Source organism: Strix uralensis, chromosome 13, assembly GCF_047716275.1.
Source record: "Strix uralensis isolate ZFMK-TIS-50842 chromosome 13, bStrUra1, whole genome shotgun sequence".
Classification (NCBI taxonomy): Eukaryota; Metazoa; Chordata; class Aves; order Strigiformes; family Strigidae; genus Strix; species Strix uralensis.
Genome location: NC_133984.1, coordinates 12,252,776 through 12,276,236, shown reverse-complemented (window position 1 = coordinate 12,276,236; position 23,461 = coordinate 12,252,776). Strand labels below are relative to the sequence as shown.

The 23,461-nt window shown below is 48.0% G+C and overlaps 1 protein-coding gene across 3 annotated transcripts; it reads left to right on the top strand.

Moving 5' to 3' along the window:
• Nucleotides 1-25: 25 nt before the first annotated feature.
• AIFM1 (apoptosis inducing factor mitochondria associated 1) lies at nt 26-18,035 on the top strand. Of its 3 annotated transcripts, none has more exons than XM_074883137.1 (17): nt 26-182; nt 2,726-2,853; nt 4,494-4,578; nt 5,545-5,574; nt 6,696-6,808; nt 6,940-7,070; nt 7,880-7,970; nt 8,728-8,812; nt 9,438-9,514; nt 10,674-10,782; nt 11,477-11,584; nt 12,607-12,695; nt 12,776-12,916; nt 13,467-13,609; nt 15,383-15,507; nt 16,092-16,288; nt 17,805-18,035. In XM_074883137.1, the coding sequence occupies exons 1-17, from the start codon at nt 92-94 to the stop codon at nt 17,874-17,876; spliced, it is 1,815 nt and encodes a 604-aa protein (XP_074739238.1). In that variant the 5' UTR covers nt 26-91; the 3' UTR covers nt 17,877-18,035. The 3 variants fall into 3 exon arrangements, with proteins under 3 accessions (XP_074739238.1, XP_074739237.1, XP_074739240.1); XM_074883136.1 differs by lacking the exon at nt 2,726-2,853 and adding an exon at nt 1,739-1,881 and having other exon boundaries at nt 31-182; XM_074883139.1 differs by lacking the exons at nt 26-182; nt 2,726-2,853; nt 4,494-4,578; ... (1 more) ...; nt 6,696-6,808; nt 7,880-7,970 and having other exon boundaries at nt 6,945-7,070.
• Nucleotides 18,036-23,461: the final 5,426 nt, after the last annotated feature.

Sequence of the window (23,461 nt, the reverse complement as noted above, 5' to 3'; positions counted from 1 at the left end):
CGGCCAATGGGGAGCGGGCGGCGGCGCATGCGCCCTGCGGCCGGCGGGGTCGGGCCGGCGGGGCCGGGAGCGGCGTGAAGCGACCGGCGACATGTTCCGCTGCCGCGTGGCCGCCGCCGCGGGGGGCCTGGCGCGCGCCCTGCGCCCCCTCAGCCCCGCGCCGCGGGGCCGCGCCGCTGCAGGTGAGCTGGGGCCGGTATCCTCCGGCACGGGGGCAGGCGCGGCCCTTCCGGTGCGGCAGGCCCGGGTCCGGGGGACTCGAGTGGGGTGGCGGGTCCGGGGCTCCGTGAGGGTGGCGGGAGGGGTCCCTGCCGCTGGCTTCCTCCCTTCCCGCGGCGCCGGGCCTGTGCGCCTGAGCGGAGCGGCGGCCCGGTGCGGCCTCCGCGCTGGGCCGCTGCCCGGGGAGACAGGTCGCGGTCGGGAACGGCGGTTTTCCAAAGCTGCAGTTTGCTCGGGGGCTCTCGGCTCCCGTTACCCGGGCAGAGGGCACGCGGGCCGCGGTTCCAGCGGCGTTGGGCGCTGCTGAATTAGGAGATAATTTGTCAAAACCGCGTTTGGCGGCGAAATCGGCGCGGGGCATTGCGCTGCCCTTGGCGCGGCGGCAGGACGGACTGCCCGGCTCCGCCGCCAGCCACATCGCAGACGGCTCGGGGGTGGAAAACGGGGTGGTGGTGGAATGGACCCGGGGTGCCGAGAGGGCGCAGATGCTCAGCTCCCGGGAAGGAGAGGGAAAACTTCTGTGTTTTAGAAAACCGTAAGTTAGATGGAGCTATTTAGCATATTTGTATACAGCTGGATGCTTGTGATTTTGCTGCGAGTTTATATCACAAATATGTGCGTTTTGGCGAAGAGATCCAATGGGTGTAGCAGTTTGCAAGTCGTCTGAGTGTTGGAGGAGGTGAAAGGTGTCTTATGCTTCAGGTGGGAATACATTCTGCAGAAAAGCCCAACCACTTCTGCAAGCTTCAGCTGGCCGGCTGTCTTACAAACACAGCGCTCGGGGCAATCGCCGTGATTGCTCTATTTAGAGATCTAATTGGGACAGGTGGAAGTCTGTGATTAAACTATAATAAAATAAAACGTTATATAGGTGTTGAGCTAGAGGCAGTCTTTGTCTTGCTTGCATGTTGGTAGATGCCTTCATCTGGATGGGAAAACCTTGCTGCTCCTTTTCATTTGGGATGCCCTTCCTGTCAGCAGAAGCCTCTTTCTGCTGGTGGTTTTCCTCAGTGGAATAAGCTGTGTTGGCAAAGGGATTTTTTGGTGGTACAACCATACCTACTGCTTGTTCTAACGAGGTTACATTAGCCTCTGCTTGCAATGTGGTGAAGCAGAGTGCATCTTCAGACCAGCTCCTCCCCCCAACAGAAGAGGGCTGGAGAAGGGTGCAAGAACAGCAAACACACAGTATATGCGCATCTCTGATGTACTCTCCCAGCGATTTGGGGCTTGAAGGCTCCTTCAGCTGGAGATAGTCTTTCTAGCTTCCTAGTAGGTGTTCCTGCTATTAATTTGTTCAGTTACTCTTTGATCTTGCAGATGTTTTTGGTACCCACAACTGCCTGGAGCGATTTTTTGTGGCAGAGAATGATTCACTACACTCAGATGTGGTACTGGGCTTTTCAAACAAGTAGCTTGTTTACTTGGTTTCAGAAATTACTTGGTCTCTAAATTTCAAAATTTAACTTTGTATTGACAGTCTTTTTTGTGTTTTTCTCTAATAAATTGTATTCCTTAGGCAACTTGTTGCAGCGCTGGAATGTTCCCATAAAACTGCAGATGAGCAGACAAGTGGCTAGCTCTGGTGTGCCCGGGGGCAAAGGCAGTAGTTCTGGTTTTGTCCTTATAGTGGGCTTGTCAACGTTAGGAGCGGGTGTCTATGTAAGTAGAAAGGTAGTTCGTGGAAAGAAGCTGCAATACATCTCTCCTGTCAAGCATCTGCTGTATTTCAGCTAACTTTACTTAGCTTTTTATCTCTGTAGCTCTTTCCTCCTTCAGAAAACTTCAAGGGGAGCTAACTGAGCTGACTGGAAATTAACTTCTTATGATACTTTTTTTAAAAATAGTAATTTCAGTTACCTTTTAGGTTTCTTTCCTATAAAGGCACTTCGTTTGCATACTATGACTGACCACAGCTCTGTGATCTTGTATGTGATAGTAGCACGTAGTTCAGGGAGAGTTGGATGGCATAGGCTTTTAATACCAAAGTAAACCGTTCTTTGAGGAATCTCAATTCAGAGCATCAGTGTTTAGTTTGTGTAAGTATACGAAATCAACCCAAAATTGGTCGGCATATGTTTATGTCCTACTCAAAGGATTCAGAAGGATAAAGCTTTTCAGCCCAACTTAAAGAGTAAATCACATTCCTGAGCAGCAGCATTACCTAGGAGTGCGTGGCTCCAAAGTTTGCATCATATAAATCTTTGTTTCAAAATTCGTTCTCTTGGAGGACGGTATTCTTTAAAAGTTCTGAGTCTTGATTTTCTCCTGATGAAACTTCACATGCAGAAGGCTCCTGCAAAATAAAAATTCAGAAGAGCGCATGGAGAAAAAGTCTTTCCCTATTCCCTTTAAATATTCTTTACTGTGCCCCGCTGTACTTTTTTGACAAACAAGGTAACTGAAATTACAAAGCGCATTCTGCTTTTCCCACGATTTGTTAATCAAGAGTCCTTCTTAATACTCAGTTCTTTCCTTCTCTTTCATTGCCTGTCTTCACCTACAGTTTTGCAATGTCATCATCTAAGATGCCCTTCTAGATCACTGACGTCTTCAGGTGTTCCTGGCAAAGCTGGCAGCAACCTATTGTTATACTTAATTGTAGGAGGAACAGTCACTGGGACAGGAGCTTATGTAAGATGCTTAAATAAATGTGTTTTAATTGGGTAAGAGGGTGGAGGGAGGGTACCTTTGTGTATGTCATACCAAGTTAGCCATTTACTTTAACTAAACTGTCTTTGTGCTCCCTGACCTCATATTTAATTTCAGGGGCCACTGTCAAATAATTTAAGTTTACAAATTTGATATTCTCAAAGAGTGTAGTTCTTAGTGGGAAAGACTGCATTAGAATTAACTTTCCCACATTAAATAAATCTAAAACCAAAACTGGCCACCTTCAATTTGTAACCATCAGAAAGGCACAAATTAACGCATCTATTCTGCTACCAGTAATGTTGGCATACCAAAAAAGGAAATAATCAACTAAATGTAAGTATGCTAGAGGAAAGACAAGAAAACTTGTCTAACTTTGTGATTTCTTCAGAGAAGAACACTGAAACGTCATTCCGTTATCTGGTAAAGTACACAGCTATGTTTCTGACTAGAAAGATCTCGGCATTGTTCCTTTGGGAAAATTTATCCTGAAAACCTGATTTGATAGTTAGCATGTATAGAATAGTCATTTTTTTCTAAGGGATCAGATTTAATTTGCTGTATGTTGCCCTTTGGACTCACTTAAAAGTCTCATGGTTCTGCTTGCAAAAGCAGAGCTAGTTTCGTTATCCTTGACTTTTATATGTTTAAACAAAAGGCTTTAAAAATATCTTTATCTTAATTCTTTTCAACACTGATGGGTTCTTATTTTCTGATATTTTTGACATTGTTTCAGTTCCCTGGATATGCTTTTGTCTGCCTGTGCTCTTTTTCATGCCTGACATTAAATTCCTCGGTTCTTGTTTGAGACTGTTTGCTATGTTATAAAACATGTATTTTTCAATCTCCACATAACTGTGGAGGTTGGTAAAATGCAAATTGTCTAGGGAGTAAAAGAGATTTCAATCCCTCAAAGGAATTAACTTTTGTTCAAACATTGTTTGGGTGTCATAACACTCGGTTAGCTAACAGTAAGTGGTTTGGCATCAGCTGCAGCATTACCTGTCACACCTTCATGTTTAGGAGGCTTTTATTTCTTACTGGAAATGTTCCAGTTTTAATATTCTTTCACAATTCAAAATACAGTAATTGGATAGATGGTTGTGTTTCAGACTGTCTTGATAGTGCTTTTTCTCTTTTGTAAACAAAACAAAAGTTAATGTCATGCACATGTGATACGGATTATTACCAAGGCTAGATTTTGCCTTAAGAAATTGTTTGCTTCCCTCTAATTTGTTAACTGTGGGGGCAAATATCATACTGTGACTTGCTTCCAGCAGTGTCATTGTCTTTTGCTTCCAGTTGCTTCCAATTTTTCTGGGAAGTTAATGTGATGTTTGCTCCTTGTCTGTACCACTAAATTGTATCCCCAGAACATGCAGGCTATGCTCATACTGTATCCTGAGTTTAACAGGCAAACAAACAGGTCGGCATTCGGACACGGGAATCTCTTCCAGCTGAAGGCTGTTACCTACAACAGCCACGCTCCCGTGTCTGAAGAGCACTGCTAATGTCAGTGATGCCACCGCTGCTAACATCAAAAGCCTGTCGGGGTGTAGAAGCAGAAGGGTGCCTTGATGCTGTAAGGTATACGAGGTAAATATCTGCTTGTCTGTCTCCAGGTATACAGAACGTTGAGAGAAAACAAAGAGCGATACACCAGCCGTGTCGCCACAATAACTACGCGATCTCAAGAAAAAGCTTCTGGTGGGTACTAGCCACTAGTTCTAGGTTTGGGTCTGTTTGTCATAAGCTGCCAACTTGAGGCCTTTAAAACAAATGGAACAGAGCCCTTCTGAAAAACACAGATTAGCATAAGCTGTGCCTTCACAGCATTGTCATTTCTCGGTGCATTCTGTTGTTTGTGGATTCCTGTGTCTTCCCAGCACAGAAGATAGTGCTAGCTTTCCATGACCCAGAACAAGGCTCTGTTTTAGAGATAGTGATGTGGATAAAGTGGGTTGTCTCTCGAGGCTCCTTTCTGCCCTTTATGCCTTCTGTGATGAAAGGAGAAAAGAGTTAGCTCTGCTTTTGGATTTTACCCTTACGCAGTCTGGTAGAGACACTGTGATTCCAAAGGGACAATGTGGTCTGCCAGCACAGAATCCTCTGTGCTGTGCCACATCCCTGTCCCGTGCATAGCGGGCTGGGCGTGCGAGAAATACCATGCTTGGACCACATGGGGAGGGAGGAATCAGGACAATTAGTGAGGCTCTTGATGGTGCTTTGCAGGCTGTGTGGACCACAGGTCGCTCATTGAACGTCTCTTAATTTATGAGATCTCAAATTGCAGTGTCTGAACTATTGAGCCAAAGCATGATGTATTTTGTAATAACAGTGGCTTTAGGTCACAGAGATAGGGTACGTTATGTCACTTTACTAGGAAACCAACAGAAAGAATATCCTGCAGACAGGACAGAAAACTGATTGCTTTGGTTTGAGGGAGAGGATAAAACATGATTGTTAGGTTGAGGCTGGAGGACAGAGAGTGAGAGCCTAAATGCTGAAGCAGAGGTTTTGGTAAGTCGACATTTCTGGAGACTCTGTCCCTTTATAGTGGAGAGCCTGTTAATCCTGTGGTCTCCTTGAGTCAGCCCTGAACTGCAGCTTCTGAGCTGCAGCATCCTTGATAGCCTGTGACTTGCTGAATTAAGTCAGTGTCTTCTCTTTCAGATACAGATGCTGCTTCTCAGGGCACAGCAGGTGAGTCTTGATGGTAATATTTAACTGACCGTTTTATTCCTATATATGGTTTAACTGCATGTTGCTTAGAAACAGGACCTGCATGTGGGAGGAAAGGCATTCTGGTAGAAACTCAAAAGTTGGTCTTCTTTCAAAACACAATTACAGATAAATATGCCTTGGCATTTTCAGGAACTTTACTTTCTTATAAACTGTTCACTGAACATCCAGTGCAGAGTTTTGATCTTGCTCACAAATTGATTTGTGTTCTTAAAGAAGACATGCAGTTAGATCAAACACTTTGCAGTTTGTATTTTCCAAATAATTGTGAAAATTATTTTCTGATCTGAGTGACACCCAGGCCACATCTCTTCTCCTGGTGTTTTGACTCACCTTCTGGCTATGTCCCTCTTACTAGCTCCGCAAACTGTCACTTACTGTAAAACCTGAATGTTGGATCTGTAGCGTGTTGTTCGGCCAGAGTAGAGGCCAGGCATGTTTTTGCTGTCCTGAATCTACTGTACAGAGAATGTCCTGATCTTATGTGAAGCTTCTAAAACTGTGTGTTGAATGCTGGAGGTGAGCTTTGTGGGTCTTTGACTTTGCAACGACTTCACCCAGCTGTGCAAGTGTAAGCAGCGTTCTTAAATAGATCAATTCATAAAATGAAGCTCTTTGAGAATCTGCTGGACAAGTAGCACCTGTTCAGAGTAAGGCTTGAAACCTGTTAGCAGGCTGTCCAAACAGGGGTATTTCAAGCTTGTTATGTAGATCATTCTTATTCTTAACATCTCAAACCAGAGAAAAGTGGATCTGTAATAGAGGAGCTAAAGTCATGTGATTAAAGGCTGCTACTGGCCTTTTCTAAAACTCTGCGATTGCCATTGAGCTCAGCTGTGCAGATCTAGCTTAGAAAAAACAATTTGCTGGAATCTGACAGTTTGATTTATGTAGGGAGCCAGCTTTGAGTGAAGGAACAGAGTGGTTCTTGGGAAGTATATTGGGGTGGCAGGGAAAGGGAGGAGGAGCTATTCAGAAGGAAGTGTGAATGTGAAAGGCATCTGGTGATGTACTCTCTTCTTTGGGGCCGGGCCATTTTCCCTGCTGTGTTTGCAGTAAGCTGTCCAATGTGTCACCTGCAGCTCCGGGAGCTCGCCCTGAGGTCCCATCTCATGTTCCTTTCCTGCTGATCGGTGGAGGAACTGCTGCTTTTGCTGCTGCCAGATCCATTCGGGCTCGTGACCCTGGTGCCCGGGTAAGAGATGCCCTGTTCTAGAGCAGAGCTGTGGGGATGACTGAAAACTGTGCTTGCTTCCGAGCCTCTGTCATGTGTTTTGCCATTTGCCTGGCATTGGTACAGCTGATGTGTTTAATAACTCATTAAAGGTGCTGATTGTTTCTGAAGATCCTGCCCTGCCCTATATGCGTCCACCTCTTTCCAAAGAACTATGGTTTTCAGATGATCCAGATGTGACAGAGACGCTGCGATTCAAACAGTGGAATGGCAAGGAGAGGAGGTATGTGTCACTTACGGGTAGCAAGGGTGAAGGAGAGTGTTTAATGGGAAGTTGATGATGATCAAGCTGTTCTTGTGAGAGCCACTGCAGAGCTCTGAGGGACCTCAGGGTGCCGTGGGACAAATCACTGGATAGATTTCTGTGTTTATGGCTGCTATGAAGAGAGCCCTGAGGTGTGCATGTGTCTGTGTGCACTGTCGATAGGCTTAATCGAAGAAGGGGCAGAGCACTGCATGCTGTGTGCAGAGCTTGCATGGTGGTTTGCACTGGCGTAGCTGACTGACTACCTGGTGGAGTCCGTGAGACTCCATGACGTGGCTGCGGACTCGTGGAGCGTGGCTTCCCAGAGATGCTGAGATGTTACGAACAAGTCAGTCGAGCACTAAGGAGCAGACTGAAAGGTGTGGCAGTGCTGGCAGTTGTCAAGAGGAGTGCTGCTTCGCATATGAGAGTTAGCTCGGTGCTTAATACCTCTTGAATCTTGCTGTGATTCCCTTAGACATACACCACCACTGGCAGAAGTTCTGTGAAAGAAGTTAACAGTAAAGGTGAAGGTATAGATTCACAGTTTAAAGCAGAGCTCCAGGGAACCTGGATCACGTTTGATTCTTGTGACTTTTGTGATAAAGCCTTACTGATCTAAACCCTTGAACTTCAACAGTGTGAAGACCCTAATTCTTAAAAACAGATAAATAAGAATTCTGGAGCTTGTTATGGATGCATAGAGTTGTCTTTGTACCATTGGTAATTGCTGAATAGCTGGTATCACAGAGAAAGTGGAACCCATTTGATAATGGAGCTTTTTTCAGTATATATTTCCAGCCGCCGTCATTCTATGTGCCTGTTCGTGATCTGCCTTTTGTAGAAAATGGTGGAGTAGCAGTTCTCTGTGGCAAGAAGGTGGGTACAGCACTAGCTGTTGTTCTAGCATCATACAGTTCTTCCCAAGCAGAGCCTGTGCTCTAAGCTGAAACTAAACAACTGTAGATGGTGGTGTGGAGGGTTGGCTGAGGAGGAGAATGTGTAAAAGATTGGGGAAAGTGTACATGATGAAGCCGGGACTGTGCTAATCTTAAGGGCATCATGAGTGAAGTTTGAAAACAGGAGAAGCTGTAAGCAATAGTAGTGAGCTGAGGGAAGGATAAATTTAGAGTTTGGGCATGGGACAAGAATATGTAGAGCTTAGAGACAGGGTGTGACAAAATGGGAACTAGGCTATATATTGGTCAGAGGGTGAGGTAAGGAGAGTAGAGTGATGAGTAGTGGGCTATAATGTGAGCAAGAGCATTGTGCAGAGGCAGCAGGAAGTCGGAAGAGTTTATGGTGAGGCTTCTAATATATTTGCTTCCTCAGTTTTTTATATGTTGCTAAAATAAGATTTCAGTGACTCCTCTTACTGCTGAACTACACTGGGTGTCTGAGTCCATTTCTTAGACTCAGATCCTGGGAAGATCAACCTGATCTATGATGGCTGCCAAAGAAGTTGTCTCAATTTCTACTTCCAGTCCTCTCCCCTCCCCCCTCCCCCTCCCCTAAACTTAAAGGTGGGAGAATATTACTTCCAGGTTTGCTTCTCTAATCAATAGTCTGTGCAGTTTAACTCAAATGGCCTACAGTGCGTGGAAGCTTGAGCTCTCCTGCTTGTTTAATTTTGCAGGTTGTACATATGGATGTTAGAGGCAACATAGTGAAACTCAGTGATGGTACCCAGATATCCTATGACAAATGTCTAATTGCTACTGGTAAGTTGTTGGGTTTCTTCTCTTTATTCTTTCTCTTGTGCCAGGCTTTTTATTTCAGTGGTATTTATCTGACAAGGAAGTTTCTGCAGTGTGTGTCAAACACTTGATCACATGAAGGACAGTCATACAGACAACTGTGCCATTGGGTTTTTCACCTGCCTCGCATCAGCCACCTTCTCTGGGGTGTTCAAAGTTTTGTCCTGTGAAAATCAGCAGGGAAGGAGGAGAAGGTGACTTCCCTAGCGGCTCGGTAAAGGAACTCCTGTACAGGCCAGCCTCTTCAAATCTTGCCTGTAGCAGTAGCAAGCAGAACAACCAGCTCTTGCTTGGGCAGAGCTTGGGCAGAGCACCACTCCAGCATCTAACCCTAGCAGTTCTACAGCCCTCTGTGGTTCAAGTGGAACTGGCTGTCTCCAGGGCCCCTGGGTGACTGTTGGGTCACCTACCGCTCACACAGAAGGTCTTTCATGTTAAAAACCCAGACAGCAACAGGGAATGGAGCGTATTGTAACACTTTGGCAAGCACAGTCCAGATTAAAAATAGCTTTGCGTTGTCTGGATAGCCAGTGACATGGCCATGGTATCATTAGTCACTCTTTCTCTCTCTCTCTCCCCGTGTCCTCAGGTGGCTCCCCAAGGAACCTACCCGCCATTGAAAGAGCAGGAAAGGATGTACAGCAAAGGCTGACACTGTTCCGAAAGGTAATCTTCAGGTGCTGCTAGTCCTGGGGTGAGGTTGAAAAAATCAGAGCCACTACCACTATTTTCAGCTTTTTAATTCTTCTGCAGTGGGTCTGGGACAGCCTTGCCTTGGCAGCTGCTTCCCTCAACTGGTATCCAGGAGTCCATTTGCTATTTATTCCTTTTCCCCAGGCAGGTAAACACAGTAGGGTCTACTAGACCACTCATCTGCTTGCCTCAGGCCTGAGAGCTGTAATAATGTGTGGGGGGGGGGGTTTAAGGGTTTTTTTGTATGACTTTGCATCTTCCAGGCCTCTTAAAAACACAAGCAATGTAAGCTCTGCAAGTCAGTTTGGACTATAAGCAGTGTGTGCCTTCAGGACCGTGAGTGGACACAGGAAGCAGCTTAGTACTCCAGCCTGACACCCCTCTTGATTAAGTGTATGCCACAGTTCTGCAGCACATGGGCAAGAGGTCGGCCTTTGGCCTGAGACAGGACAGAGTCTGCTCTCATGCTCTGAAATTTTAGCTGAGTATGAGGTTGAGTGTTAGCTCTTGGCTTGGCTTAGATCACTTTTTGATGGACTAATAAACTGGTATCTGTGCCTCTTCATGGCATTTCTTCGCCTTCATCCTGTGCCTTGGGACAAAGTGAATAAAAGACATGGAAGTTGGTCAGTAGTCTTCTGGTTTTCACTGTGGAATTGCTTTGTATTGACAAACTCCACTTTTCTTGAAAACATGGGGTTTAGAACAGGCATGTAACCTTCTCCTTAGTCTAGGTCAGGGAATGAATGAGGAATAAGCCATATGGGAACTTTGTGCTGCACTTCCCCTAAGGTCTGGTCTGCTCAACTGTGGGAAGGGAAAGACGGATGATGTGAGCGGTGGCATCCTTGTAGTGCTGTATGTGCTGTAGAACATTTGTGTCTAGAAATTTCATTGTAATTGCTTGTGAAAGTGAGGGGAAAATGCAGGAATCTGAGATTGCCTGGACAGGGAATTAGGAGGCCAGAGAGTTTTTTCTGTGCATAGGCAAGCAGGAGGGAGGAGAACCATGTTTCTCTTTCGAAGTTTGGGAGAGCGTTGCTCTTATTTCAAAGAGAGAAATTGGAGAAAAATATCTTCTGCTGCTGTTCCTGTTTGAGGATATTTGAAATGGGAATAAATCTTCTTTCAGATTGAGGACTTCAGAAGTCTGGAGAAGATTTCAAGAGAAGTCAAGTCCATCACAATTATTGGTGGTGGTTTTCTTGGCAGTGAGCTGGCCTGTGCTCTGGGAAGAAGAGGTAAGTGCTTCTGCAGGTGGCTTGTCTTCACCTGGCACCTTGACAGAAGTGATGGACATTGAATATAAGCAGCCTGACATTATAAATTTCTTTTTCATTCCCTGACTGCTGATTTTTTTGCACAGGCTTGTGCTTTGCCTGAAATAATCTTAAAGCACATGTGTTTTGTTGGCTGTGTGGCCTGACCTGGTTTTCCATTTTCTCATTAGCTGTCAAGCAGCCCCTGACCACAAAGGTTTTTGTAAGTTGGGCTCATGGATGCTCTGCGGGCCAGTGTGTGTTGCAAAGTCATTCTACCCTGTAAAAAGTTACATTTGCTCTCTCAGTGCTAAAAGCTGCCATAAAACTATTGTTTCAAAGAGGTTATGAACAACCAGATTCTTACTGTCAAGTGTGTGCAGCTTTTTGAGTAGCGTCTTTAGGGTAATTTTTCTAGTAAGGGAAGTATTCTCCAAAATGCTAAGCGTTTTGCTCAGAAGTCTGCTGTCTGTTATCCTACAGTTTGCAGGTGTATGTGAAACAGTGGTCAGTCACTTTGTGACTCCTGTGGAAAATCTGGGAGCCTAAACTCCTAGTTTTGGAAACTTCTGTCAAGCTCCTTGTGTAAAGTAAAGCACATGCTTGTGTCCTGAAGTCTGTGCTGCTGCTCTTTATCCATGGGTTGTAAGAAGCCTGCTCTTTGCTTTCCTTTCAGCACGAACCAGAGGCCTGGAGGTGATTCAGCTGTTTCCAGAGAATGGCAATATGGGCAAAGTCTTGCCTGAATATCTGAGCAACTGGACCACAGAGAAAGTCAGAAGAGGTGAAGCTGCACTCTGCGAGTGTCAGAGCTGTGGTGTTTAGGCCAGTGGCTGTTGTGTAGCTCTTCCTTGTTAAAGACAGCTCTGCCAGCAGAGCCTCAGGAAGACTGGGTCCCTTGGAAGGTGGCCCAGGTGCAGAACAGAACAAGTTGCAGTTCAGCCAGTTTGGGTAGCGCAGATCTGCCGTGAATCTCTGGCTTCTTTGCAGTTCCTCTGGGATAGCCAAGCAAATATGCATGCTGATGCCAGGGAGATTTTCCCTCTGGCTGTTCCTCCACAGAATGATCCCTACAGCCATGCTTGCGAGTTACTTTAATGGCCTCTGTAATCTGGCTTACAATAACTGCCTGTTCTCCTCTTTGGAGTTGCTCTGCTCTTGAATAATTTTACTTCTTGGAGCCTAATTCAGTCATCCTAGAGGCACTGTGAGAGAAGGGTTGTGTAGCCCTATGTCTTATGCATACACCTTTGTAAGGCCAGCTGCTGTAGTGTTTAGCTGATAAAGTCAGTAAGATCTGAGATACCTTTTTCCCATTTGCTATATTAAGTGCAGAATATATTCCTGTGCATTGGTACGTGGAGTGGGGATAGAGGGAGGAGGGATACAGTTGAGGCTGCACATTGCACGGCCTGATAACCCACAGGTCTGAGTTACTTTCTTTTGTTTATGGAAGCTGCCCTGTTGCACCCCTGGGTCTGGCTGTGACAGAGCAGTAGGTAACTGAATGCCCTTAGTGCCTGAAAACCTGTCTTGGGGAGTTCTTTTGGATGTGACCTTGTCATCGTATGAGACATGTACTTCTGATTGTCATTTAAGTAGCTCTTTCAGACTTTATGGCTGGGTTTCTTTCTCCTCATGCTTCACTCAAAACACTGGCACATGTAGCAAAGACAAGGTGGCCTCTCCCTTGGTTCCTAACCTGGCCCCTGCTCTGCCTGCATCTGTTTGCACCAAAGATGCCTGCTTCAGCTGAAATCTGTCTACCCTTGAGCAAGCAGTTATGTTTCCTGTGTTTGTTTCCAGAGGGTGTTAATGTCATGCCTAATGCTGTGGTCAAGTCTGTCTCTGTCTGTGGCAATCGGCTGATGATTAAGCTGAAAGATGGCAGAAAGGTAAATTTAAAAGCAGGGAGAGGGTAAAGTTTGTAGGGGCATTGAGAGAATTAAGATAATAATTATGAATTCCCAAACAGGTGGAGACTGATCATATTGTGGCTGCAGTAGGGCTGGAGCCTAATGTGGAATTAGCAAAGTCAGCTGGACTGGAGGTGGACTCTGACTTCGGAGGGTTCAGGGTGAACGCGGAGCTGCAGGCACGCTCCAATATCTGGGTGGTGAGTATGTGTAAGGAGCCTTCTGTCAGCTGGTTATGCTGATGCAGTCAGAACACAGAGTTACGGGGGCTGGTATACCTCAATTAGGTGAATGGAGGAAAAAATAGCAACTAATGAGAGCAGTTGTAGTGCAGATCCTGCCAGCAGCCATGGAGTCTGTTCAGGCACCACAGCACACTTTGTTGCTGTGGCAACAACTGTGTGAGGCTCTGAGTATTTATGCTGTGTAAGAGGAGGTGGGGTAACCTAAAGATGGTACGGATTACTCTATTGCAGGTTATTGCATAAGAGTCCCTTTGGTGGGAGTCGAGACTTTGATTCCTCTGGAAAAATGTACCTGATGCTCTTATTTTTCCAAAGATCGGTGAAAAATGCTGAGACACTGGGACTTGTGTAGCCTGGATAGTGGGATAAAGTAGTGGTGGTGTTTGGGGTTTGTCAATAAAACTCAGTTCGTAGTTTCACTTTGTTCTCTTCCCAATGCCTTTTTTGTTCGTGCGTTAACTTAAGCTTTCAACATCAATGTTCTCACTGAATGATTCTTTTTAAGGCAGGGGATGCTGCCTGCTTCTATGATATCAAACTAGGTAGGAGACGTGTAGAGCACCATGATCATGCTGTTGTAAGTGGAAGACTAGCTGGAGAAAACATGACGGGAGCTGCGAAGCCCTACTGGCATCAGTCTATGTTCTGGTAACGTTGATGTCTTCTTTTGGTATTTCTTACTTGGCCACATTGTAGGAGCTATGAGAAGATACACCTTGTAAAGGTTTCTGTTTCCTGAGTGTAGTGAAACTGCTTCAGCAAATAACCTTGTACAGCTTCTTGTTCCTGGAAGTTCAGGGAATGGGAAGGCATTTGAGCATTTGCGGCTCTGCCCTGACCTCTCTGAGATGTTTTTCCTTCCTGCAGAGCCCAGTTTCTCTCTGAATGAGTCCCATTCAGCAAAGCAAGTAGCAATAAAGAGCAGCCCCTTTCCTCAGAACAGGCTAATTTACCGGTGGAACTTAGCAGCAGCTTTTCTGTTACAATTATCTGAAATTCCTCAGCACAATCTGTTGGTTTCAGTTGTGCTGCACCTTTGCTAATTAGCTGAAATGATGCTTTAGTAGCAGTGTATCACTGCATCCAGGAGTGTATGTGGAAATGTGTTGTTTTCCAGAGGTGTTGAGAGGAAAACAAACAAAAAAAGCTCACCAAAAAAAATAATCCTGAAGCCTGTTAGCTCAAGGTCAGAAATTTAAAGTTAGTTTAAATATGGGGAAAAGAGCTTTACTTTTCTTGGCGAAATCCCCTCAAAAATAGTTATGACCTGCTGTCATTTACCTGAACACTTGGTCTATGGACTCTGGACCTAGAAGAGTTTCTTGCTTCTAAATGAGGACACAGAAGCATCCATTTCAATTGTGTGTTTTCCTTCGGGATACTCTTGATCATGACAGATGCAGGCAACTGCAGGACTGTGAGTTGCAGTCTTGTGTGGTGTTGACAGCTGTTAACTCTGGGGGTTTGCTGGCCCTCACAACGTGAGACTTCCTTCTCCTGTGCTAAAAAGCTGGCAACTGGTAGGAACTCTTCCTGCGTTTTTTCAGGATGTTCATGATCCCTCCTGAGCTCAGACTTACCCACTGCTGGATGCCTCGGGTGGTTAGCTGGCATGTTACTGGTATTCCTTTCAGTAACCCTGGTCTGTGCTGGAGCATTCTGGCCAGGAAGGAGGTGATCTACATACAGAGATACCCAAATTGTTGTGTGTGATGCATACATTTCCTCAGCGTGGTTGGGAACGCTTGACACATTGTACTTACTGGGCCCCAAACCACAACTGCTTTGACTCCTGTAAGCATCCCAGTTCAAATTCAACAGGTGCCCAGTTCAGGGGGGTGTTACAGCAATGTGTTCTTCTCTTTTAAACGTTCTCTCTGAAATATACACTAAATAATTGTCTGTGATGTGAAGCCTAGTGCATATAACTCAGCATTGCTAGAAGTTTGGTCAAATGGTCTTACTAGGGCCCGGAGAAACACTTGCTTCTGCCCCAACTCTGTCTCCTAGTCACACTGGTACTAAGCAAGCAACAGAGAAGATTTTTGCAAGTACCTGCTGACTTGCATCCTGATACTCACATTTGAATACTGAGGTCAAGTGTGTGACTTCCTAAATGGTTGAGATCTATGCAAGCTCTTGGAAGCCAGCCAATGTCCTTCACGGGAGCAGGCCTTAAGTGTTACAAGTTTTTGTACATTGAACTGGTTTCTTCTGAAACTGATGGCCTTAGGCTTGCTGTGGGGAGTCCCTGTTCCACCCTAATGCGTGCAGAAGAGACTAATGTGTGTCAGTCAGCCTGCATACCATGATCTCTCTCTCTCACAACGCTGTCATTAAGGATTTGGGGCTGGATGGAATTGCCTTGTATCTGTCTCACTAATGCTACAAATTTTTTTTTTTTTTCTGCTTCGTTCTTAGGAGCGATCTGGGTCCTAATGTAGGGTATGAAGCCATTGGCCTTGTTGACAGTAGTTTGCCAACAGTAGGAGTCTTTGCCAAAGCAACAGCAAAAGACACACCGAAAAGTGCAACAGAGCAGTCAGGTAGGGCTCTAGTCATGCTTGGGAGCTGTCTGTGTGCATGAAGGTTTCTGTGTGTGGCTCTGTAGTGGCCACAGCGTCTGTCTGATCTCACTGTAGAGCACTAGGAGACATCAATCTGTTTCCTTCTTTTCTAGACCATGCTTCAAAGGCTGGTTTTGATATTAAAATGTGATTGAAACATAACGTTCCTCCAAGAAGACATCGTGTAACTCATTTACCAAAATTAAAACTTTTTTTTCCCTGATGAAGCTTAATTTCCTCCACAGAGATAGAGCAATCAGTTTTTGCACAAAAGAGATTGTGTGGATCTAAGCATATTTATTTTGTATATGCTGCCTGGAAGAAAGAGACTGTTCTGCCTTTTGGGTTTGGTGATGGAAGTTGGGAATTGTCAGTGTTGTGCTTCGTATTAGGATTGCTTCATTCTCGTGTTACTGAAACTTAACTTTTGCTGGATGCAACTCAAAGGAAAACACCTCAGTCTCTTATAGAACCCTGCTCTTTAGTCTGCTTTCACTATCACAGGCAAATAGTTGCTGCTTTTTTCTGCGCTGGATGTTTGATATCTCCTGTCTTTACATTAGGGACAGGTATTCGATCAGAGAGTGAAACAGAAGCAGAAGCCACAGAAGTTCACATTTCTCCAAGCTTTTCACCAACACCTCAAGTTCCAAAGCAGGGAGAAGATTACGGCAAAGGTGTCATTTTCTACCTCAGGGATAAAGTTGTGGTAGGAATCGTATTATGGAACATCTTCAACAGGATGCCTATTGCTCGAAAGGTCAGTGCAGGACTAGTATGCTGAACAGCGAGGCTTGCTTCGATACGGGATTTTCTTGGGGAAAAATCAATCCACCAATTTAAAATGAGGATAAATAAATGCAGATGCTCTGTCTGGAGCAGAGTTGTGCAATATCCCATGGTAGCCCTGTCTCGGGTGAATTATGGGAGATGTCCGTGTGCTTTTCTGCATGTTTGCTCAAAATTCTTAAGAGAAACAACTTGAATCAGCTTTATGCTTCAAGCCTTGCCTTTGCATGGCTGGAATTTGAGGCCTGTAATAAGTACAGGCAAGAATCACATGTGAGTGAGCATCAGAGTGCAATGTCCTGGTTTTGTGCTACTTTGTCTAACGTACAAGTGTCTAAAACAGTCTTAAACATCTACCAGCCTAGATACACAGCCACAAAAAGTCAGGGTTAGCAGCAGCCTTGAGTAGGTGCTTAGTCTGTCTCCACCTCCCATAGTCTGTCTCCATCCTCCAAGGTAAGATCAGCTATACTTAGATCATTTTTTAACATCTTTGGAGAATTTCAGTAGTTTAAACCATGAGAGTGATTCCACACTATTCCCAGGTGCTCTGTCCCAAAGTGAGCTGTTCTTAACGTTGGAAGTTTCCGTTGGTATCTAATTGGAAGCTTTCATGATGTAGTTTAAACCTGTTACTTCTCTTGTGCCCATGTGTGGTGGTTTAGTTCCTGCCGGGGTCTGAGACCACGCGGCCGCTGCCCCTCCCCCACAAAGGGAGTGAAATACAAAGCCCCGGGGCTGCGATAAGGAGAGGTTTAATGCAACAGTGCAACAGCGACAAATCAAACAACAATAACAACAGTAATAACAATGAACAGAGCAAGGTATGTACCGATACAGCAGTGAGAGGAACGGCTGCGCAAACCCACGCGCTCACCGATTCTTCCCGTGCTATAGCCCCCAGACGTGAGGTCAGCATGGTATCTGAATAACCCGGCTAGAGCTTCCCCCCACTGCTGGGGAAACTTAACCCTATCCTGGCTAAACCAGGACACCATGAAAGAGAGATCCTTTCCTTCCTTCTCTTAGCAGCCTGTCCTCTAGATCAGAGAGACAAGTATGTACAGGATCCTTGGTCTACAAGATAGGTTTCCAAGTTTAAGCCACTTACACTGGCCCCTCTAAGTCAGTGCAAAGAAACTGGCTCATCTTCTCAGGGTTGAGATGAACCACTTTTTGAAGATACTTGTTCTCCCCAGCTGTAAAGGGAAACCCAGACATCAGAAACAAATCCTACAGGGACAGTGAGGTGGGTTTTAACTCCAGCCATCCCTGCAGGCGGACAAGGCTACATTTAAGGGTCCCATATAAATTTGGCTGTAGTAAGAACTGTTGTGTTGTGGACTGCCTAAGTTGGTAAGTTGTCATCAGCAGAGCTTCAGAGAGGATCTGAGAAATTCACTACATTGGCTGGTGACCATGTACCGTCTTGCAGCACTGGTTGGTTGTAGCATGTGCAGGTTTCAATGTGTTCTTCCTTCCTTCAGATCATCAAAGATGGGGAGGAGCATGACGATCTCAATGAAGTAGCAAAGCTTTTCAACATACACGAAGACTAAACTCCCGAAAGAGAACACCGCAGTAGGAGTGAGTAGGGCAGTGGGGGCCGCTGGCTATGTGCACCCCTTCATGTTGGACAACTTCCTCTGAGTACTTGTGAATATTTCCAGTCACCTAGAGTTCTAATGTTTGCACCAATAAAGTCAGATTGTTCTAAATTAGATGCCTCCTTCCTGCATCTGTGCATTGCTGGTTTTGAGAGGGGAGGACGCTGCCTCCTGCTGTCAGTTTTTCCCTTTGTCTTACCAGCACAGCAGCCTGCAGAGTTCCCTCTTCTCTTGCAGCACTTCCCAGCTGGTGAGCTTGTGGTCCTGCTGGCTAGCTGCGTGGAGGGCTGCGCTCTTGGCAGCAAGTGCTGCCTGTGTAGGAAAAGCACATCCCGAGGGGATGAAATAGTACATGATGCAGTGGCTCCCATGTAAACTTGTGTTTGAAGCTGGGTGTGTGCTCCAGCCAGGAGACTGGTATAACACGGGGTATAGAAGGGATGGAAAGAATAAGGAGAGACTCTTGGAGCTGCTAAGGCAGGAGATAAGGGTCTGAATTATGGGAACAGCGGAGGAGATACACTAATGCGGCTTTGGAGAGCACAGGCTGGAGTGGGTGGTGAGAGCCAGCCACACGAGAACACGTGCGGCACCTCAGGGCACCCAGTCTCCCTTGGCTGCAGAGCCTCGGGGAGAGGCCAGCACAGCCCGCCTTGAACCAGCCACATGAAGGATGGAGAAAACGTGACTTCTCCCACGTATGGAGCCCATCAAGGAGAGGCCAGCACAGCCATTGTCTCCCCGGCAGCACACGAAGATGAAGCGGCTTCTCCATTGCCTCAGAACCCTCCAGCAGAGGCTGGCACAGCCCACCTTGCCCCAGCAGCACACAACAAAGGAGACACAGCGGCTTCTCCCTTGTCTTGGGACCCAGGCTGGCAGCACTGCGCAGACGGGGACTGGCCGTGTCCCGGCCACCCCTCCCTGGGGGAAGCCCTGGATGTCGGGGGTCAGGCGGGAGCTTTCCCGTTGCCCACCCAGGCCCTGGCCTACAGCTCTCCTTTGCCTGCAGGCATCGGCCCCCCACACACGCCCTGGCTCGATGGCGATGTCCCTCCCTCTTCAGGAGGGGACTCAAGGCTGTGCGCAGGGCTTTCTGCCTGGCGGGACAGCAAGAGGAGCAGCTCCTCGCTGCCAGCACCAGGCGGGTCCCCCGAGATGGCAGCGGGCCCTGAGCTGGCGTGGCGTCCAGAGGGAGCAGCCCATGAGGGATGGCTGCATGGACGTGCAGCCACCTCAGGCGTTCAGCTGCCCTCAGGACATGGTGCTGCCAGCTGCCGCTGGGCAGCCACGGATGCTTTCGGAGGCCAGTAAAAGATGGCAGTTTTCCCCTAGCGCTCATCTGTGCCTGATCCATCTCGGGAGAAAGGCGGGTGCAGAGGCAAGGGCTGCACTCACGCAGCCTCTGTCCTTGGCTTATCTTGCAGACGGACGGCCCGGCGTGCAGGACACTGCCCCAGAGCAGGGGGACACAGGAGGAGAAACCTCCTTGGCCAAGCTGGATGCCTCTCCCCAGGGATGCAGCGGCACCCGGGCACGCACCCACTGCTCAGCCAGCAGGAGCTGCCAGCACTTGCCCCAAGATGCCGCCTCTGCTTGCAGCACCCTCTGCACCTTCTGCCAGGGGTGCAGCAGCAGCAGCGATCGGCCACCAACAGCTCGTCCCATCTGCTTGGGGCATAGGCTGTGACCGGGATGTCGCCATGAGCGTGGAGATCTGGACGCCCTCCCCACCCAGCTGTGCAGCCCGTGTGAGGGGGATAACCCAGTGCCTCGTGCGTGAGGTCCTGGAAGAGTATCCTGGCCACCCGTCCCTGGGGAAAGCCCTCAGTGTCAGGGAACAGGCAGGAGCCTGCCTAAGAGCTCAAGAAACGTTATTTTGGGCTGCACCAAGTGCATCCACAATCAGTTGATGGTCCTTCTCATTAATTCTTTCCCATTGCGGCAATGTATATCAGATAAGAGCCATTGGTTAGTGCTCAATGCTAATAGAGAGGATCGCAGTGGGTACTCAGATTTGTTTGAATCACTTGTTGCTGTGCTGTTTATTCACAAGTACTTCGGCATCTATAGTATTTAAGACTCCCGATCCTGTTCCTACGATACAGGTCTTGTCTCTTCTTGTTCGTCTCGGAGAGGTGCGGGTTTGCCCATGTAACCGTTCTAACCATGCTGTAAAGGATGTACTTAGAAATGGCGAACAGGTCGGTTTGAGAGCAGAGATACTAATAGTTCTACTCATTTAAGAGACCATGATGGATTAAATGTGATTGTGCTCTCCCCTCAGTGATGCCCCGGCTGGCCCGAGCCAGCACCTCCCCCACGGCCCCGGTGTGCCAGTGGGCTCTGCAGAGCTCGGTCCTGTGTGCATTCAGCAGCTCTGGGCGCCACCACCCTGGGCCTTGTCCCCAGGCTTTGCTCCCACACAGGGACCCCGGGCCTGGCAATGCTCCGTGTAAAGAAGCGTGTGGGGGGCCCACAGGCCCGGTCACAGGCGTGGGCCTCTGCACAGCGACCCCCGGGGCTTTGTGATGGGGGGGTGGCATCGTGCCCAGAGGCCATTGGGCATGCCGGGGTGCTCCCAGGAGTCGACATGGGCCACGGGGGGACCAGCCCTCTCCCCAGCCTGCTCTGGGAGGTCCCTCACGGGCTGCTCTTCTTCAGGGCCTTTCCTCCGGCAGTGGGAGCGGGCGAGGGATCACACCCACAACCCGGACAATGGGACAGGGTCGCCTCCTTGGTGCTGACACAACCGAGAAGGCGCTGGGGAATGTTTGGTCTGGGCCCTAGGGCCAGGGAGCTGTTTGGCTCCTCGAGGTGTGCCAGGCTTGTCCCCAAATCTGGGTGCTTTTACCCGGTGTGCAATGAGCTGAAAACCACACTGAGTCGAGAGATTTGTTTAATCCACATCTGTGCGGAGGTGGGTGCTAGGTGGCAATTCCACAAAGCCAGCACACTGCACCAGAGAACTTCACTGTATTTATACACTTCAGCCTACACCAATATATGTTTACAGTAATGACCTTGGGGTAGTTTCTCACCACTTTGCCCCTCACTGGCTAACAACAGGCCTCAGCTTGATAAAAAGTCACAGTGTCTTTTTATAATTCTGTGCAAACTCAAAGGCTGGGGGTCTTATCTGAGGAGGGGGCTTATACTCATCGCTCTTCACATTATAACGAACTAAGCTCATCTAGAGGACACAGCTTTGGTGTTCCTGATGGTGTCTCTGAGCACATGGCCAAGGGAGGTTATCTTACTCCTCAATTCAAGATTTCATTTGGTTTTGTCTCTGCTTTTGGAAGGCTCTACTCTCTGTGAGCCGACTATCCCCTCCCAAGCCCTTGTCTGGTGTGAAGAATAGGGTGGTGATTTGTGTTAAGAAATATAATGACTTTAATATGGAGAGCAGGTGTGCTGCTGGTATTTTGCAATGTATATACATTAAAAGGGGATTTATCATGGTTTTATTGTTAAAATGCTTTGGAGGTTTTTTTTCCTCAGTAAACACACTCATTTATGGTGTAGTTGGGATCTGTCAGTGCTAGGTTAAAGGTTGGACTAGATGATCTTCAAGGTCCTTTCCAACCTAGATGATTCTGTGATATGGACTGTTACTGCGCAAGTGGAAAAATACTGGCGGGACCCCTGTCAGAAGCCCCTGGCAACACCACAAAGCCCGGGGAAGTTTGAGGGGCCCTGCTGCGCATGTGCACACTAGGCTGGGACTATAAACGGGCGTGACGCAGCACCATCTAGTGTCCGTCGGTGCTCCCCGGCGTACCGAGCCTTTTTGTTTTACTTGTTTTTATTGCAATAAATTTATAAAAGTTATTTTCTGGCTTTGCCTCTGCATTTATAACATCTGGTGAAATGTTTCTTCTTGTTTTCATCTTTAGCGTTTCCACACCAGGGTTCTGGGGGACGCAGCTGTCCCCATTGTCTGCCGGCGATCCGGGGGAGCAGTGTCCGAACACCACGGGCCTCCCCCTGCAGCTTCTCCGGTGGCCCCGCGGCGCCGTTCGCCGCCCGGCTGCCCCCCGCCCCACCCGCCTGCTCCCGGCCCTGTCCCGGCAGCTCCACGCAGACCGCAGCAACAGCGCCGCGGGCTCCTCTGATTGGTCGCAGCTCCTGCCACGGGCGCCTCCCATTGGTCACAGTTTTGGCGCGGACGGGCTGGAGCCGGCGGGGATTGGTCCGGGCCGGCTCCTGGCCGACGGCAACCCGCGGCCGCGCCCGGAGCCAGAGCGGAGCCAGGCTCAAACCCGCCGGGCGCGGCCCGTCCCTCCCGCCGCTGGTAAGGCCTATGCCGGCAGGCAGAGCTGGAGAGCCCCTGTGCTGCCTCCAGGCCCGGCTCTGTTTCGAGCCAATCTCTGTCCTTGGCGTGTCCTGACATTGGGTGGTGAGAGCCCAGAGCTGGCACTAGTGTCAACATAGCAGTCTGGCCTGATCCCCGCAAGCTTCCTTCCTACCCGCCTGTCTCTGACTCAGGTCAAGGACTTTGAACATTTTCAGATCTATTGTGAAGTTGGTCTGTTTTACCCAGTGTTTGCTCCACACTGCATCCCCTTGGTCTCAGGAGGAACCTCCCCGTTACGGGTTGGTGTAGGAGCACTTACTTGAGCCACGTGTCCCTCCATTCTTATGACCCTACTCCCCTGTTCTGGTGCTCGCCCATCAACGGCAGCGAGTGCAGCACTGGACCCCACTGGTGAGGCCCTCCCCGACGCTGCATGAGCAAGGCTTTTCCTTCCAGTCCTGGCATCAGGGCATTACTGCTCCCCCTCCCGGTCTCTTTTTTTACAGCCATGTCAATGACCCACCAGAAGCACTCGCATCTCTCATACCTTTCATTCTTAAGTTTTATCCAAGCAAGGCTTTCATTACAGGAATTAGAGCAGGTTTTGTATCCCTGGACCAGCAGTTGTTTTCCATCAGACTGGAGTACGTTCAGGTACCAGCCCGGCGGTGTCCTGCGGGGCTCTCGGACAGCTTGCTGCCTCTGCTGTAGGGCTCTGGGCCAGCCGCTCCTCCTCGCATTTGCTGTGCTCTAGCACCACCTTGCTTCCAGTACTGCAAAAAGCTGAGATGGCATCCTCCACACTGCTGCGGTCAAGGCAGGGGCTGGTAAAGACTGAGCTGCTCAGCCATGGTCTTTCTCCTTAATGAATTCAGCTGCTGACTTGGGTAGTTATTCTGCTCTCACCAGCCAACACCGTGGGCCATTTTCTTCAACTCAGTTTTGCCTCCATCTTTTCGCCTTTAGCCTTCTGATGTGATCTTTGGACTTCCAGTTTTCTAAAGTGGCTCTGATTAGTGCCAATACTCCCATGGACCTTGTTGTAAACCACCAGCTTGCTTCTTACCCTCTAGCTTCCCTTCCCATTTTCTGCTCCCTTCTCCTTGAAGCCTCTCTGCATCATTTCTAAGGATGTGAACTTTTTGTGTCTCGATGGCTTTCTGCAGGAGCCTGCCCATTGCCTGCCCAGTCCCTGGCCTACAGATCTCCTTCACCCCCTGGCATCACTGCCCTCCCA